We start from the raw sequence: 19,444 nt of genomic DNA, 5'->3' as shown, positions 1-19,444 counted from the left end.
ATTAGTTTGTAAGTATAAGTAATATAAAGTTCTAGCTAATCATTTCTATTTCTATATAATACTCACTTTAATGTCTCTTAAAAGGAGAAATTCAAGAAAATGTAATAGTGTCATGTGTGAAATAGTTTTTTCTTCATACTTGATAAGCATTATAGAAGAAAGAGAAGTGAAGACTTAGTTTACATATTTAATGGAGCAACAGACTTTTTACATGTAGATGTACCTAGATTGCAGGACATTTTTAAAGGTAAGGACAAGATAATAAACAAAAAGGAAAAAAATAAATAAATAGGCAGAGATTTTATATTTTATATAAAATTTTAAAAGAGAGATTACCCTGATAATGTCATTGTGACAGGAGGCAAGAGAACTAAGGAATAAAGGACTTTTTTGCTCTACATAAAGGGTCATCGCAAGACTTCTTAAAAACTTCTCTAAAAATGTTTTTATATTACCAAATTATTTAATAAAATACTGTAAAACAAGTAAAGACTGTAAGAAAATCAGATTTGTCTCTTTTAAAGGATAATAAGTTTCCAACTGACATTATGTCAATATAATTTTATGCATATTGTGTCTTAAGTGTTATCAGACCACTACTTCCTTTACCACCATCTTGGAGCAAATTTAAAATCTTGGCCTAGAAATGTCTCAAAAATACCAGTTTTCTGAATCATGACTTGCCTATACTTAGATCTTCTTACAAACCTTTTATTCTCAGCAGAGTATCGCTGAAGTTTGACTTCCAATTTCCAGAAACCAGAAGTCTTAATCTTTAGCATAATTAAAAACAAATATGAAATCTAACAATAGTTTAATGTTTTATAAATATATTAGAATTGTAGTAATTACATCATACTAGGAAAATTAAATGTGGTAGAGTGCTCATTGTTAAGACTACTTGAGTAAGATATCCTTTCCCAAATTTAATGGTCAGCCATCCTGTCAGCATTTTATCTTGCCTTCTACAAGATGGCTTATTCATACTGAACTTCCCTTTACTAGTTGGTAAAATGAGAATCATTTTTGTCTTGTAGTTTTATGATTCTAAAGTAAAATACTATGTATAGAAGACCATATTTATTACTTCTTGCTTATGCTGATCATCCCCTATGCACTACTGTCCTTGAGCACTTTAGTACATCCTCATTTGAGAGTAATGTCTCCATTTTACAGTTAAAGAAACAGTGGCTTAAAGAGGATAAATGATAAGGCCTAGAAACATACACGGTAAATGTTGGACCGTGAGGCCAGTTCTACCGACTACAGAGGCCATGGTTTTAAATACCTGGCTTTACCTACTAATAATGCAAACATCTGTTCTTTAATGTATAGTTTTAAATTTTCTGTTTGAATTTAGTTCTAGCATCTAGAGTATTAGCTTTGTTTGGATTGGTTGTTTTCCATTATGTAGTTTAAGAATGTAGCATAGTTTGAAAGGAAAAGATTTCCTAATTACTATGACTCAAGCTCCCAGCTAAGTAGGAAGCTCTACAAAGACACACATAAACTGCCCCACGTGTCAACTTTATCAGCATGATTATCAGTATTTCTTTAGTTTTTTTCCCCCGTGAAGCATAGGGTTTTTCAAACTAATTTTTGGAATTGAAAATAACCTGCCACATTAAATTAATTTGGTAATTTTTTAATTAGCAAAATTATTTTATACATGCACACATACATATATATACTTAGAAATTATTTCAACAGTTATGCTAGTGAAATGGAATAATTACAGAAATGAAAGTTACAATTTTCCTTGCTTTTCCTTATGTGTAAATGTACAAAGGCATGAGAGAGAAGTGCGTGTATTAACTTTTTCTTTACTGTTCTATGACTTACTTCTCTTACTTCAAAATTGTTTATGTCATTTTTACAATTGATAATCAATTGGGCAGTAAGTTTCTAGTGGATTGAGGTGGGGAATTATATCATTGCCTGCTTTCTTTTAAGAATATTACAGCCTTTGTTCTCATTATCTTTTCTCTTCCCTTTTAAAAGCATCATTTTAAGTCCCATATCCTCTGATAATATCTTTCACTTTATAAGCATTCAGAAAGTGTTTATTGACGGTCAGTACCTAAGATTATCCCTTCTTGAGTGTAAACCATGAATTTAAGGTCATGTGTTTCTTCTTATCTAATGACCAGTATTCCAGCATTTACTCAGAGTACATCTTCAAAATAGAGAAAGAATATTTCAGTAGAAATTAAATCTAGCTTAAATGATGTGATATCTAATAATTCTGTTTATACTGATTGAATTCTACACAAGGTCCTCCAGCTGAAAAACTGTATTTCACATGACAGTGTTTAACATAATCATTTTCTAGCTGCTGTCCGAGAAGCTAAATAATTTCCCTTTTTTGTAGAAAACAAAGGTAAATAGAGCATTAAGACAATTTACAGTTCTCCCCGAGATTTTAAACATGTAACATATATTTATCAAAGTTCATCGTACTGTCAAGCCCAGATGTGAGTTCTAGGTTACCTTGCAACAAGGATTTTTCTGTTATACCCACATATCACGTTCTCACCTGAGACAGAAATTTACTAAATATGACAAAAGAGTCCACTTAAGTATCAATATGCATATTGATTCACATTCAAGAATGCTAACATATAATAAAGCACTGTATTTACTTACTTAGCTTGTAGAAATGTAGTGATGGAAAGACTTGAAGCTCAATTCCCCCCCCCCCAGCCACTCACTGGCTTTAGTTAAGTCACTTGATACTTCTGAGCCCTTTTTACCTCATGAGGTGCCTCATTAACATTACCTGCTGATACTCTTACTGCCTTTTGATGCAAACCTTTAACATCTCTCATGCTCCGAGGAAGATGAAAAGAAATCACAGTCTTGGAGAGAGCAGAGTTCTCTGTGGAGTGAGCTGCAGGAAGGAATTTAGAAAGGGACCAGTGAAGTTTCCTAGCTCCTCCTCAGTACATTTTCACAGCCTGACTTCATTTGTTTTGAGATTAATTATTCATATGGTAGCAGCATATTCAGATGTTAGTGTGAGTGTTAGTATAAAAGACAGGTTTGTTTCTGAGACTGAGACACCATTCTTATCCTGGATTGTAATCACAGCCCAGAATCTGTTCACGTGTTTGCTTGCCTGCTGTGAGCTGTGGCACTTGACTTAGGAAAGAGACCTGTGTTTTAATCTCCAATTAATTTTGTGACCCTAAGTTGATTTCTGAGATCCTTTCGCTTTTTATAATTTTTATCAAAAAAGCTATATGACGATATCAACAAAGATTTTTTAACATCAAATATTCAAGTTCAATAACATTTTCCATACTTGAACCTATAACATCTGTCACAATGGCCAATGTGTTTATTTCAGTTTGGCCCTGTCATCCCTGGCATGCCTACAAATCATTTTTATTTCACAGGCCAAGATTTGTCTTCACTCAGAGTCACCATCTTCTTGCCGCAGGAAAGCTTTGACCCATGTTCCTTTGCCTCTTCATCAGCCTCCACTTCACCCTCAAACTTAAACCGAAGAGGACACTGCTGTTGTTTCTAAGACAGTGTCCCCTGATGCATCTGCTTGCTTTCTCCTGACTAGAGCTGACCTCTTCTCTCTCCCTTTGCTCTTGTCTCCTTATTGGCTCCCAAGTGTATTCCACACTTCATTACCCTTTTTCTTCAGATGGGTCATTTATTACTCTTCCATCATCTATTTACCTGCTTGTTAAATATCTACTCTATGCTGGGTTATAGGGACCAGTAACATAAAGAAAATGTCGTCATTAATCTTGAAGGGCTTTTGTAATATTGTAGAAGGCAGCCATTGTTTAAAAAAAAATAATGGCAATATTTGAAGTCTGCAGGAGCAATCATCACAGGATGTATCGGAAATACAGGAGAAAAAGCTTCTGGCTCAGCTAGGAAAGTTTAGAGAAGGCATTCAAAAAAGATATGGCCTCTAATCAGAGTGTTGAAAGACTCGGGAACTTATCAGGCAGCAGTGGGGGTGGGGAAGGTGGTTACAGGAGTATTCCCACTATGAGAATAGCATGAGCTATGTTATAGAGATCCGTTGACTCAACAAATATTTATTGAGCACAATCTGCATGTCAGGCACTATTCTAAGCACTAGTCATGCAGAGTGTCCAGTCTGGGAGGCTTTCACACTCATCCAGGTGAGAAATGATGGTGGCTTTACCAGAGTGGTAGCCAAAGAGACGGTATGAAATCATGGAATACTGGGTATATTTTAAAGAAGAATCAACAGGATTTGCTTACAGATTGAATAAGCAATGAGAAAATCAAAATAGTACAAGGTAGATCTAAGTTTTTTCCCTAGGCATTTGGAAGAATGTAATTTCCATTGACTGTAGGGACTGCAAGAGAGTCAGGGTTGGTGGTCAGTAACAAAGGCTTAATTTTGGACATTATATTGCTCCACTTAAAGTTATTACAAAATGATGGCTATATTTCCCTGTCTGTCCAGTATATCCTTGTTTCTTTTTTATTTTATACATAGTAGTTTGTGTCTCTTAATCCCATACCCCTATCTTGCCCCTACCGTTTCCCTCTTCCCAGTAGTAACCATTAATTCTGTCTGTTTGTTTTGTTATATATATTTGTTTGTTTTTTTTTTTTTAGATTCCACATATAAGTAATAACAAAGTATTAGTCTTTCTTTGTCTGACTCATTTCACTAAGCATTATAGCCTCTAGGTTCATTGACAGTGTTGCAAATAGCAGAATTTCATTCTTTTTTGTGGCTGAGTAATGTTCTGTTGTATATATTTCACCCCACACCTATCAAAATGGTTATCATCAAAAAGTCTACTAATAGCAAATATTGGCAAGGATGTGGAGAAAACGGAACCCTCGTACACTATTGGTGGAATTGTAAATTGATGCAGCCACTGTGGAAAACAGTATGGAGTTTCCTCAAAAAACTAAAAATAGAACTACCATATAATCCAGCAAATCCACTGGGTAATATATCCAAAGAAAACAAAAACACTTATTCAAAAAGACACATGCACTCCAGTATTGATAGAAGAATTATTTGTAATTGCCAAGATATGGAAGAAACCTACGTGTTCATCAACAGATGAGTGGATATAAAAAGATCATTGCTTCATTATCAACACTGAAAAGCGTATATGCCACCTTCTTAATCTCAAGACTGCAGTTTTGTGTACTGCCACCGGATGGCAACAGGCACCTTGATTTCCAGCCCCCCACCCCAACATCCCCTATGTCCCCAGTGTATTGTCCCAGTAACAAGGTCAGGGTCCTGATACTCACAGCAAAACCACAATTTGTCTTTGTCAAACTGAAATGACAATGCTTTCCTTATTAAAAAGTAAGTTATACTGTTTTATTATTGTCATTAGCCTAGAGAATAATTCTTTTTAAATACAATATACAATGATCTCAGAGTTTCAGTGACCAGAGAATGAATGAAGTACCCCATGGAACTTGATACTTGGGATTAAAAACAAAGAAGACAAAGAATAAATGATGTGTAAAGAGCCATATTGTTAATAAGGAGATATTTTATTCCAAACAAACAGCATTGACTTCAAATAAGTACTGGAGTAAAGATTTGCTTCTTCTGTTGTTTTAAATGCTATTCTTCTTAGTGCATAACTTTATTATGCACAAAAAAAGAATCAAAATTCTACAGAGATGGATTTAATAATTAGTTGTTTTGTCTATAAGGCAAGATTTAAAAGAACATGATTAAACTCCATCAAGTGTCTAAAAGTCAATCAATTTTTTTTCCTTTGTGCATAGATAGTAATATATCTCTTTAAAGATTACTTTCCTTTTTAAATTGAAAGATATGAATCTTTTAAAAAGTTAACTATTTCGAAGTATTTTAAACACGAGCAAATTTTGTAAAATTTAAATGTGTAGAACAAGTGTTGTGTGCAATCACAGTTTAATTTCTTTAGGCATTTAAAAATAACCTTTTTTAAGACTTTCAAAAATGTTTCTTCTTACTCATTCTGAATCATACCTGGGAATCCAATCTCTTTAAGCTTTGTAACCTATTGAAAAGACTTAAGGCTATTTTGGCTTCAAAACCTTTTCCAGGAGTTTATCCTAAAACCTTTAACATCTTATCCTTCAAGTGTCCTTGTAGTTTGCACATTATGTTATGGGCACTTTCAATTAAGATAGTACCCTGATTTCCTGCTCCTGTATCCTCTTGCAAAACCCAGTCTTCACAGATTTTAGTGACCAGCCTACAAGACTGGCAGTTTGAATTGCCCTTGAATTCCAGTCAAAAGTTGACACTTTCCTAACTGACATTTTCAGTGAGAGTTGCAGACTATGTATTATATGAGATTGAAATAATATAAGAACTCCTTTTGCAGTGCCTGATAACCTTTGAGTTCTATAGACTTTAAAAAGAAGGATGTTCAAAGATATTAAAATTTTAACATTTTTTAACTTAAAGACGATTTGATAGCATGTATGTCCCATCTCTCCATCCACTCGTACCATTCTCTCTTTAACCAACTGTGAGGGGTCTTTGCATTTGTCCTTATCCACAGAAATTGCACTAATCAGTCTTTGACTTTTGTTTTGCTAAGTTGAGTTGTCAACTCTAGGATCTCATTTTACTTGCTCTATCAGCAGTGTTTGACAGGGTTGATCTTTATTTCCTGAAACACCTTCTTCCTTTGCCTGCTGGGTATTTCCTACCTCAGCTGTTCATTTTCAGGCTCTTTTCTGCATCCTCCTCTATTCTGTATTCCTAGGACTGTGCCAGGGCTTTGGTCTCTTCTAGACCCAACTTCCTAACGTCTTATCCAGGCGTGGAGTATTATCCAACATCCGCATGCTTGTAGCTCCCAAGTTTACCACCACTCAGTCTGGTGTCTGTTAATGTGTTCCTCGTCTCTCTCCTTTTACTGGAAGCTTCATAAGAGCAAGGACTTCATTTTGTTCATCATTTTATCCTCAATTCCTAGGAAAATGTCTGACACATATTTCACACTCAGTGCCTTATATGGAATGACTTCTTGGTTTATGGGTAGTTCACCTTTAACCTTGGCCATAAGCATGAATAAGTCAGCTATTAACTTTTTCTGTTTTGAGAAGAGTAGATGTTGTATTTATTTTTTTATTTCAATAATATTAAGAAAGTTATCTCCTTATAACCTGAATTTATTTTAGCTCAGTTGATTACATTTATTTTAAATGGCAGGAGTTAAAATTTTAAATAGTGGTTTTATTTTCAGATTTTGATAGAGTTTTTTTTAGCATATTGCTTTTAAAAGACTAATAAAGGTTCTGTTAATTCTTTGAAAAAAGATAATTTTTAAAATTTTAAGTACTTCATTTTCTGCATGGTAGATCATTAATGTGTCTAACATTTTCAGTGACTTGTGGGTTTTTGTTTTTTTTTTTTTGCTTTGTGTTGTGAAAATTTTTAGAAACAAAATTTTGTATCTCATAATAGGATTTAGAAAACAAACACTAAATATTGAAATTAGCACTAGCATTTTTTCCTGAAGATGGACTCAAAAAAGTAGTCAACCATAACTGTCATCTAGGGTCCATTCTGAGATACATACTGGAAAAATTATGGTCATGTGTCCATATAGAAAACCAGGTGATAATAGGTTAAACTGTAAGTAACATTTCTTTATCTCCTACCATTTATCAAAAAATAATTTACTTATAAACTTCCATTTATAAGTAAATGAGCACCAAATTAAAGAAAACTGAGTTAAAGAAGTATTAGTCTAAAAAGAAATGCTCAGATTTGATTTATCAGTGCTGTGAATGTTACTTAACTTTTAAACTAACACATTTGGCACTGTCATTATTAGTCTAAATTAATTAATTTGACCTTTGTTTTCAGTTTTAATTTTAGAGAACTATAAATTTGTTGAAAAATTTAGCAGAATATAAACTTTTATAACAGTTAATAGGTGCGCATACCATTTGAAATGCTTTGTTTCTGCTTGTGTTCTCTGCTAAATTTTTTTTCCATTGAATCTGTGCTGCTTCTTTGCCGATGTTTTCCACTGTAGAATCTCCATCTCGCAACCTTGCTTCTCGCGAGCGCATTTACAAAAATTATGCTGTAGCTGGGCCTGCCTCTGCTCTCTCATCTCTGTCTCACAAACTGAAGGGTGGGTATGCGTGCGTTCACGGATGGGCCATTCCGAATGAACACAGGTCTCAATAAAGACGTGTTAGTTCACCTCAGTCATTCTCATCCCATTCCATTTTTTAAGATTAAAGTTTATCATTTTATTTAAAATTTGATATTTTGGGATAATTTGTGATGTAACTGTTCAGTATTGTAGTATTGATTATCCTAATTGATATGCATGTTTACTCTATCTGCAGGTTATAAATAGTACTGTTATTTAATTTCAAACCTATATGAGGTCTTAAAAAATAAATTATGTAGAAATAAATGCCTTTGGGGAGTTGTAAAACCGTTATTATCAGAACAAGGTGGTATATGTGTAAGCCATAAAGCACCTTATGACCTATGAGAACATAGTATCTCATGTGACAGTTTAACCTTAGACGCATTTTTATGTTATGTAATATGAAGATCATTTTCGTATTTTAGGTTTTTATGAGAAACAATTTGGTAATTAAGTTTTTTAATTTAGTTTACTTTTCAAGGATGTCCTGTCTGGCATGGGTCTTCCTTATAGTATTTTCTTAAGTTACTTAGTTTTAATATTTTAAACTTAGAAATGTTTAGACTATTGACAGTTGGTAAAATGTCAGACAATTTTAAAATGTGCTTTGGTTTTTTAAAATACTATAGATGCCTCATCACATATTTTTGTCTTAAAGTATTATTTAGTTAAACTTTTAAAAACCTGTGTTCTTAGAAATGGATAAAACAGTTTTTACATCTCTCCTTTGTACAGTTGACAGAGGTACTATGTAGTATTATGGTATAATTATAATACCTGGCTTCTGTAGTATATAGTGTTATGTGAGCTGATACGTAGTACATACTACGACATACCGTATTACGGTACAGTACTATATTATGTTGTATTATAGGATGGTATCATGTAACCCTTTATTCATAATTTTGACATGAAAAGAATTATGAAGGTTATTAATGAATGAATACTTAATATGTAACATTTTTATTAATTTTTTTGAATGTGCTAAATTTTTATCCTTTCCTGAATTATTTTTCCTTCAGAATTCTTTTGAGATTCAAAAAAGTGTCACTTAAACTTACACATGATAAACATAAACATTAAACAAAATTAAGTGATGAATGTGAAAGTATTTGTCATCTAAAGCTTTTGACAAAATGTCTGTTTATAGATACTTCAAGCAGCCACAACATGACCATTTTTAGTAATACTACCTGCCTCAAAACTTTTGAAACCCAAATGAAGAAGATAAACATCAATTAGCTATCATATGGGTTTATCAAACTTAACTAACTTGACATATGCATTTTTTTAAATATAAGAAATATATTTTGGAAAAGTAAAATTTTCAGCAGGATTTAGTTGTAATTTGACAAATACATCTCAGGAAGTAAGCTCATTATTTATGTGCCTAGAGTCCAACAGGTATTCAACCGTCACCACTTACAGATCTTAAAAAAGTATTCACCATTACTCGAAGCATAGGAACAAGGTATACAGCTGCCGTATTTTTCTAACCCTCTCGCTGTGATGAACATTTTTGCTAGCATCAGACAATCAATGTTCCTGATATTTGAAAGATTCAGTTGTTTCACTAACCACAGAGGGTATTTCCCTTATGAGTATTTGTGCATCATTAATTTAGAAAGCAAACCTCTTTCAATTCATGAATTGATCTTTTAGAGAGAGGAATGCCAGATATAAAAGATTTACTACTTATTTGTCTAGATTCACCATGATGTGTGGTTCAGCTTATGAAATAAATGTGATGATGAAGGTGTTTCCAGCTACTAGCATAATAACAAAAACTAGTGCTCCAGATATCACTCATCAGAATTAGTGGCAAGGACTAGACTGATGTTTAATTCTGCCAAATACAATATATTGGTTTATAAAATCTGACCCTTACAGAACAATGGCTACTGTCACCTCTGCCCTCTGGCCGTGGGAGCCATTAAAGTAAAAAGTAAATTTTCAGAGAATCTGAAGATTTATGACTAGCAGAAGAAAAAAAAATAAGAAAATAGGAATTTGTTTACTCATTTAACAGATATTTATTGGACACTTACCGTACTGACCCATTCTTGACATTACATCAGTGAAGAGTAGTAACAGACAAGGATACAGCCCTCGCAGGCCTTCCATCAGGAGGCAGGCTCTCCGGCAATACTCTCTTGTGGTGCAGATAGCTAGGGTGCGAGTGTAAACACACACACGTGCAAGAGAGCCAAAAAACACTTCCCAATGTTATCCAAATTTCTTCATATTCCTTTTTTAAAAAAGAAAGAACTACAGTATAACCAGTTAACAGATTCATCTCAATTTACTAAGTGCCCTTTTTCAAAAAATATAAATGCTTTTAGCAAGGTTTATGGATTTTCAGTTTTTCATACCACTTGAATCATTTCAGTCAGGTTGCTTTCCTCCTAACAGTGAACTAATATCACTTGTACTAAGGGCAGGAATTTTTATTTTAGGGAGGATTATCTTTCCTCCCTAAAATAAATCTTGAAGGTTGTACCACCTCCTGGCGGCAAAGACCACCTGGCTCTAATGTCTCAAAGGGAAGCATGAAGTAGTAGGAAAGAGAGATACTGAATGAGGGCCAGGATGCCAAATACAAATGCTGTCCAGGTATGCAAATCATCTAGTGCTTTGCCTAGTAAAGAGCAGATGATTTTTCTTTGTATCCTTATATTCTGTTATTCCGCTGACTCCCTGATTCAAGGTCCCGCAGTTCAGATTTGTACTTCTAATTCTGAGGGTCCTGCCATTTTTCTTCTTTCCAAGGCAACACAGGCTCTTGAGTCCTAACCAGCTAAGCTTATGAACTACCTAAGCTTATAGGATACACTCTTTTTGTAAATAATAGACTGCCTGAATTGCATGCAATTAAATAATAGCTTTAGAACATTCATATGTTCATTATAAATTATTGTAATATAATTATTAGAATATTAGAATTACTAAAATATGTCTCCTAAACAGCCCTTTATTAGCCTAATTGGATTTATTTGTGTACTTGAAAAGGGGTAAGTGTATCTATACATATTCCACTTCCTAATTCAACAAGACCTACACTTTTACCCTAATAAAGATGAGTGGTATTTACTGGAAATTTAGCTCTACTACTTCATATATTTAAAAGTACATGTTCCCATAATTTCTTATTCCAAAAATTTAGTTATGGTTTTTTTCTGTCTAGTCCCTCACTGAATTGAAATTGTAGCTAATGATTTTATTAGGGCTGAAGTTCAGCTATCACGGATAAGTCGTACTGGTACCCAGGTGCTATTTGTTCAGCATTTATTTAGAATGGTTTTTGAGTGGAAATGGTCATATAATGACATAACCGAAATTTGATGAGAAATAGTCCCCCCCTTTTCCTTCATTCTTCAAGTATTTTTGTCTGTGACGAGCAGTACAGATTTTTTTAGCTGTGTTTTTTATTTCATTGTTTAGTGGCTAAATCAGCAGTAAGTTCTAATTAACAAGTTTCACTATGAAATGGACCATACAGGTGACCGAGGAACTATCTCAACACCTAGACCAGTCTGTACATCAGGAAAATCAGAACTGTCCTCCAAACACAGCAGAACACTTAAACCTGATGGACGTATGAGCCGGACCACTGCTGATCAGAAGAAGCCCAGGGGTACAGAAGGTTTATCGGCCAGCGAATCTCTCATGTTGAAATCTGACGCTGCCAAGTTGAGGTCAGATTCTCACAGTCGGTCACTGTCCCCGAACCATAACACCCTACAGACACTGAAATCTGATGGGAGAATGTCTTCTAGCCTCAGAGCTGAATCCCCAGGACCAGGTTCTCGGCCATCATCTCCTAAGCCAAAGACCCTCCCCGCCAACAGGTCTAGCCCATCTGGTGCTAGTTCTCCACGCTCCTCCTCACCACATGAGAAAAATCTACCTCAGAAGAGCACTGCTCCTGTTAAGACGAAACTTGATCCCCCTCGAGAACGTTCCAAATCAGACTCTTACACACTTGACCCAGATACCCTCCGCAAGAAGAAGATGCCGCTCACGGAACCACTAAGGGGACGATCAACATCGCCAAAACCAAAACCAGTCCCAAAAGATGCTAAAGAGTCCTCTGGATCCGAAAATAGAGCCCCTTCTCCCCATGTGGTACAAGAAAACCTCCACAGTGAAGTGGTTGAAGTCTGTACTTCAAGTACTTTAAAAACAAACAGTCTAACAGACAGCACCTGTGATGAAAGCAGTGAGTTTAAGAGTGTGGATGAAGGTTCAAATAAAGTTCATTTCAGCATAGGAAAAGCACCACTGAAAGATGAACAGGAAATGAGAGCATCCCCTAAAATAAGTCGAAAATGTGCAAATAGGCATACCAGGCCCAAGAAGGAAAAATCTAGCTTTCTCTTCAAAGGAGATGGAGCCAAACCTTTAGAGCCGGCCAAGCAAGCCATGTCCCCTTCTGTGGCTGAGTGTGCCAGAGCAGTCTTTGCCTCTTTCCTGTGGCACGAAGGCATAGTGCACGATGCAATGGCTTGTTCTTCTTTCTTAAAATTTAATCCTGAACTTTCCAAAGAGCATGCTCCTATAAGAAGTAGTCTAAACAGCCAGCAGCCTACAGAAGAAAAGGAAACCAAATTAAAAAACAGACACTCATTGGAAATATCATCTGCACTGAATATGTTTAATATTTCACCTCATGGACCAGATATATCTAAAATGGGTAGTATCAACAAAAATAAGGTATTGTCTATGCTGAAGGAACCTCCTCTGCATGAAAAATGTGAAGATGGGAAGACTGAAGCCACTTTTGAAATGTCCATGCATCACCCAATGAAGTCCAAGTCTCCTCTTCCCTTAACTCTACAACATTTAGTGGCTTTTTGGGAAGACATCTCTTTGGCTACTATCAAAGCAGCTTCCCAGAATATGATTTTTCCAAGTCCTGGTTCTTGTGCAGTCCTTAAAAAGAAAGAGTGTGAGAAAGAGAATAAAAAGGCCAAGAAAGAAAAAAAGAAAAAAGACAAGACAGAAGTTCGGCCCAGGGGTAATTTGTTTGGTGAGATGGCCCAGCTGGCAGTAGGAGGCCCAGAGAAAGACACCATCTGTGAGCTGTGTGGAGAGTCCCATCCGTACCCAGTGACGTACCACATGAGACAGGCTCACCCCGGTAAGCGACGTTACTGAATATATACAAGTACTTTCATGCAAAAACAAATTAGGTCACTTCTGACTTAATCTGTTCTGTGAAGAGTGTCAAAGTACAGGGAAGCCATTGCCCAGAATTTGTAGTATCTTCTAATGTAATTTTTAAAGTGCATTATCAATATAGGTTTTGTGAAGACTAGGTGAAGCTCAAATAGTATGATGGTAAAGCGATGTAGTGCTATTTCATTTTAGTGTGTCACATTCAAATAGTGCTTACTTTTCAAATGTTGTATATGTTACTCAAAGGATACTGTTAAGTTGTCTCACACAGTAGGAATAATATGTCTATAGACTTTAGGTTTCCTTTGGTTGTAGTGTTTTCTTGTTCAGAATTTCAAATTAAATTACTTTATACTGATTTATTTGGGCATTTTCCTGTGGAAGAGATATTATCAATGGTTTCAACAGAAGGCAGTATTTTACAGACAGAAAACAAACATACAGTTACCAGGGGGGAAAGGAGGTGGGGAGAGATAAATTAGGGTTTAAAATTTGCAGATACTAACTACTATATATAAAATAGATACACAACCAATTTCTTCTGTACAGCCCAGGGAACTATATTCAATGTCTTGTAGTAATCTATAATGAAAAAGAATATGAAAACAAATGTATGTGTGTATATATATATATATATATATATATCTGAAACATTATGCTGTACAGCAGAAATTGACCCATCATTGTAAACTAACTATACTTCAGTGAAAAAAGAAGACAGTATTTTAGATAAATACAACTATTTCTATAACAATTGATTACTATTCCAAAATTCACCTATTATGAATTTGGGTAAATTTTTTTCTCTTCCTACATATTATGTTGAAACGTTGTAAAGGGTGTAATTTATAAAATACATCATTTTTACAGAATATTTTGTATCTATTTTTTCTGATTTTTTTGGCATACTTAAGTAAATCTAAATGCACCCACCTTTTATATTTCTCTTCATCTGCCTTTGTAGAGTATCTTCAGTATTTTAGGCATCATTTAATTGATTGCTTTTTGATCACCCATGCTATTTTGCTGATATAATTAACAGGCTGGAAAAAAAAGTTAGATACTTGCTTCAGTATTTTGCTTACTTTGATGAGGGAAATCTGTCATTTGTAAATAAGTGGCAAAGATCAGACTATTAAGGATACTTAAAGTGTTAAGTTTTATTTATGTTCTTATTTCAAGGTTGTGGCCGGTATGCTGGTGGACAAGGTTACAATAGCATTGGGCATTTTTGTGGAGGATGGGCTGGTAACTGTGGTGATGGAGGCATAGGAGGAAGCACGTGGTATCTGGTGTGTGATCGCTGTAGAGAAAAATACCTCCGTGAAAAACAGGCTGCTGCAAGGGAGAAGGTATTTTATTTTGTTCTGGCTATACTGGTAATGATAAGTACAAACCGTATAAAAATCTCATTTTATGATCATATTATCAGACAATTCCACATAATTGACATTAAGATCAATTTTTACAGTAGGAATTATGTACAAATTTGATTTATATACCAGATCAGCTGTTTTTAATTACAAATGTTAATTATATCTTGAGATAACACAAAATAGCTAACCTATAGCACACATGCCTTAGTGACAGATGTTTATTTTGTAATTTTTTTATTATTGTCTGCTACTCTCCATATATATATATATATATATATATATAGCTTTCCCTCTTTATCTTTATCTCTCTTAACTCTCTTTTTCTTTTTCCTTCTTCTACTCTTTATCTCCTCTCTTTTTTTCTTAATCCCTATTTATGTTGTAGAACCAAAAGAAATTTAAGATCAGTCACACTAGTGGCAAACCTAACTAAAAATGTTTGCTGAATACACACAAATTATTTACTTTTTTTAAAAAAAATTACATTTATAGTTTACTAGTTAGGTTTTAAACTCTCCCAAGGAAAGGAAAAAATACAGTTTGTGTTTGATATAAAATAGTTCCAGTCAGTTCAGGAGAAGCATGAAGTGAATGTTGTTTTTGGTGATCACTGTTACTATTTTAAAGTAGTTCTACAAGTGTTTAATAATTGTTATTAGAAACTCAAAATATTTAGGTTAAGAAATTTGAAATTTGAATCTAAGTAGGAAAAGATCCCTACACATTTTCTTTGCCAGGTCAAACAGTCTAGGAGGAAGCCACTGCAAGTCAAGACCCCTCGTGCCTTGCCCACCATGGAAGCTCACCAGGTGATTAAAGCCAACGCCCTCTTCCTGCTGTCCCTGAGCAGTGCAGCCGAGCCAAGCATTCTGTGTTACCATCCTACAAAGCCATTCCAGTCTCAGCTTCCCAGCGTCAAAGAGGGCATTTCTGAGGATCTTCCGGTTAAAATGCCTTGTCTCTACCTGCAGACATTAGCTAGGTAATATGACTTGACTATTTTTTTTTAATCACTTTGGATTAACAGCTCCTGTTGATTACTACAGAATATGTCTCAGAAAGTAAGACTTTAGCTATCTTTTACTCTTTGGTAAGTTGACTTTAGTCTGTTAATGGTGGGAAGTGATAAAATGGAACAAAACTGCTTTTGCTGTCAAAATCTTTGATTTTTCAAATTTTTAATTCTATTAGCATTTAAATGTTAGTTAGCCGGTTACCAGCTTTGTGCTACACCTTGAAGACACCAAGACGAATATAATAAAACCCTGACTTCTGTGTGTTCACACTCTGCTGGCGACAGATATGCAAATGAAACATTTAAATGTTACGTGCAGAGTGCTGTGATAGAAGTGTGTGTAGGACACTATCGGAACATAAAAGATAGAGGGCACCTGAGTCTTCCCAAGGCCATCAAGAAAGATTTCCCAGAGGACCTGACATTTTAGCAGAGTCTTGAAGGATAAATAGAAATCAATCAAGCAGGTGATGGGAGGAAAGCTGTTCCTTCCCATATTTCTTCATATGTGAAGACACAGTGAAATAGCTTCACCACAGGCTTATTAAAGCATTGGTTACCAGGAGAAACAGATGAAATGCCCTAGAAGTGGTTCCCCAGGACTGGGTGATGTGAGGCTCTGTAGCCCAGGCTAAGGTTGGATTTTATCGCATACACTGAGGAAGAACTTTAAACAAGGAAACGCATGAACTGGTTTGCAGTGAGACAGTCACTCTGCTACTGATGTGGAAACTGGATCAAAGGGCATAACCGAAGGTGGGGAGAAGCCTGTTAATAGTATACTATTTTCCCATATTGAGATTGGCTGGTACAACCCATACGTCCATACATTATATGCTGATACTCTAGAACAGCATATAATTTCATAGACCAAATTCAGATTTTTTTTTTTTAATCATCTGACAAATGAAGATTTCTAGAAGTCGCCTGCTGGTGTGACTTAACCCACAGTTCCATTTTAAGAAGCAGAGCTATGTAGTTTGTTTGTTTTTGTACTTATTATTCAATAAAATGGGAAACAAAAATGAAAATATGAGACTAAGTACACTTGGGATGGTGGTGGAAATCATCAGGAATGTCAAGTGCAACAAGTCTGTCGCTTCAGTCATATCGCTTACTGTGCTTAGGTTAACACCTCTCTGTTCTGGTCTGAAAAGGATAGAGTCAAATGATAAAAGATATAAAAAATGCTGGCATACCCTAATTGTGGGTATTTTTATTTTTAGCTCTCTGGCAAATACATATCCCCCTACCTCATGGAACATTTCATATTTCTAATCTTTTTCAAATTTCACTCTTATATATGTTCCTACCAAAAAGGTCACTGCCTGTGCTTCTGCAGTCCATGCAAGAAGCATCATGAGCCTGAAGCAAGGCAGTGATGATGGGGAAGGAGAAGAGAGAATAGTGAGGGGAAACCGGGCATTCACAGTGCCAAGCCTGCTGTACACTGAGACACGTTAGCTTGAGACACCTGGATCGCTGGTGGGGTCATTCACTAAAACACTGGAAGATGGAAAGGTTCTCAGAAGGAAAGAAAGTATGTTCAATTTCGGTTTGAAATGTTTGTGGTACCTGGAATATCTATGTGTAAAGTTGTCAGATTTTTATTTCCTCTTACTTACATCTATGACTGTTTTAATACTTTAATCCTCAATTATAGACTTAATGTGTTGCTTTTACTTATACGAAGGGGATTAAAAATGGAAAATACCTGTATTGCCATCATACTTTAAGTTATCGGGTTTAATTTAATGCAGGCATCACCATGAAAATTTTGTGGGTTATCAAGATGACAACCTGTTCCAGGATGAAATGAGATACCTGCGTTCAACTTCGGTACCTGCCCCATACATATCCGTGACTCCTGACGCAAGTCCTAATGTGTTTGAAGAACCCGAGAGCAACATGAAGTCCATGCCACCGAGGTATTTGAGTTATCTTCTTTCTGTTGAAGTCCAGTGTTTAGCAAAAGAAAGACTTTAAACTAGAAGAGAATGCTCTAGAAGTCCTTTTGTACCTCCTTCCATCTCAGGAAGGAAGGTTGTGTCAGCTCTGCTCACCGTTAGAGCAGTAAGAAAAAGCCTGTATACATGAGTCAGATAAGGTCTTTGATAGCAGAGACCAGCTGGAGAGAAAAGATCAACTAATGAAGTAATACAAGATTCCACTATGTGACATTATATCTTTTAGTGCTTTAGAAACTCAGACTAGAGAAAGGTCACTTTGAGGCAGTGCTTAGAGAAGGGGTCTTAGGGGAAGTAGCTCTGAAAGTAAATCTTGAGCTTCTTGGATTATTACTTGCAATGCTTCCCTCAACCTGGCCCTTTATATTATAGCATCAGAGTAAAGGGCTTCTTGGAGACTGAAGAGCAGCATTTAAATATAATGCAGAAAGGTACCAGTGAGACTTTTTAAAGGAGGACTAACTGGTAAAAAAAATGCAGAGATAGTCAGCTTCACAGTATCAACTGAGAAGCTGAAAATTTTAATCAAAGATTTCAGCTAAGTGTGTGAAAATGGATTGTGTTGGCAATGGTTATGAAAAAAGATGGGTAAAGGAAATATTTTGTAGGAAAAATCAGTGTGACTTGTTGACTAACTAGGTAATGAAAAGGATAAGTTTAGGATAACATCAAGATTTCAGGCATGAATAACTGTGAACATGATGTCACTGGAAAGGAACATACTTGCTGAAGGAAGAAAGAAGACATGCTGCTGTTCATTCTACGCAGTCATAAGTATGCACTAATACAGGCAGACCTCATTTTATCACACTTCACTTGTACTGCGGTTTTTACAAATTGTGGCAGCCCTGCGTCGTTAGGTGATAGCATTTTTAGCAATAAAGTATTTTTAAATTAAGGTACGTACATTGTGTTTTTTCAGACATAATGCTATCGCACACTTACTAGACTACAGTACAGTGCAACCATAATTTTCATATGCCCTGGGAAATCAGAAAATTTCATGTAACTCTCTTTGTTGTGGTGTTCTGGAACCAAACCTGCAACATCTGCCAATAGTTTAGGTAAAACCCTCTAGAGTAGAAGCCCTTTGTATTATCACTGGTGTCACGGAAGAAACTAGAGATCTTGTAGGGAGTCCTGTTTTCCACAGCTCCCTGCTGGAGAAGAGTAACAATGCAGGGCCCCAGGGGATGCTGCCACAGGAGTAGGATATCTACCAACTGGCTGGAATGGTCCCTGGGATAGACTGTGGGGAAGTCCACCCCTGCTTTTCAGAACAAAGAGAAGACCTGGACAGAGCTGCCCACTGTAAGCAGGAAGAAAATGAAAATAAACAATATGTCTTACAAGTCACATGAAGAACCCAATCTAAAAGAAAGCTCTCTCAAGGATGAACAGAAAATTTCTATAACTACTCTGCAGTACTGAAAAACTTGATAAAATAAATTTAATAAAACAAAAGCCCAAGTGTGATAATAAGATCAAAAGCAGAATGAGGTAAAAATATACATTACAGAGCTAAGAGGACAGACATCCACACCATTGTAAGACTAATTAATGTCTTAGAAATGTTTAGAATAATAAATTGAATTATTAACATAAAGGAAAAATGTAAGATAATCATAATGAGTAAAGAGTAAAAGTACGAAAAGATTATAGCAATGACAGCCAAGATAACAGGTATGGAAGCAGGACAATCTGAGGTGGGAGTAACTGGTTCTTTAAAGTAGAAAAACCAGCAAATACAACTGAAGA

The 19,444-nt window shown here is 35.4% G+C and overlaps 1 protein-coding gene across 8 annotated transcripts in view; it reads left to right on the top strand.

Moving 5' to 3' along the window:
* MYCBP2 (MYC binding protein 2) overlaps positions 1 to 19,444 on the top strand; it is a 233,182-nt gene that overhangs the window by 179,311 nt on the left and 34,427 nt on the right. For all 8 annotated transcript variants that reach the window (XM_072976390.1, XM_072976388.1, XM_072976389.1 and 5 more), the window contains 4 exons: positions 11,650 to 13,290; positions 14,511 to 14,680; positions 15,442 to 15,686; positions 17,480 to 17,647. In XM_072976390.1, coding sequence (XP_072832491.1) covers positions 11,650 to 13,290; positions 14,511 to 14,680; positions 15,442 to 15,686; positions 17,480 to 17,647 — 2,224 coding nt within the window. The remainder of the gene's footprint in view (positions 1 to 11,649; positions 13,291 to 14,510; positions 14,681 to 15,441; positions 15,687 to 17,479; positions 17,648 to 19,444) is intronic.

Source organism: Vicugna pacos, chromosome 14 (genome assembly GCF_048564905.1).
Source record: "Vicugna pacos chromosome 14, VicPac4, whole genome shotgun sequence".
Taxonomy (NCBI): Eukaryota; Metazoa; Chordata; class Mammalia; order Artiodactyla; family Camelidae; genus Vicugna; species Vicugna pacos.
This window is presented reverse-complemented; position numbering and strand designations above follow the sequence as displayed.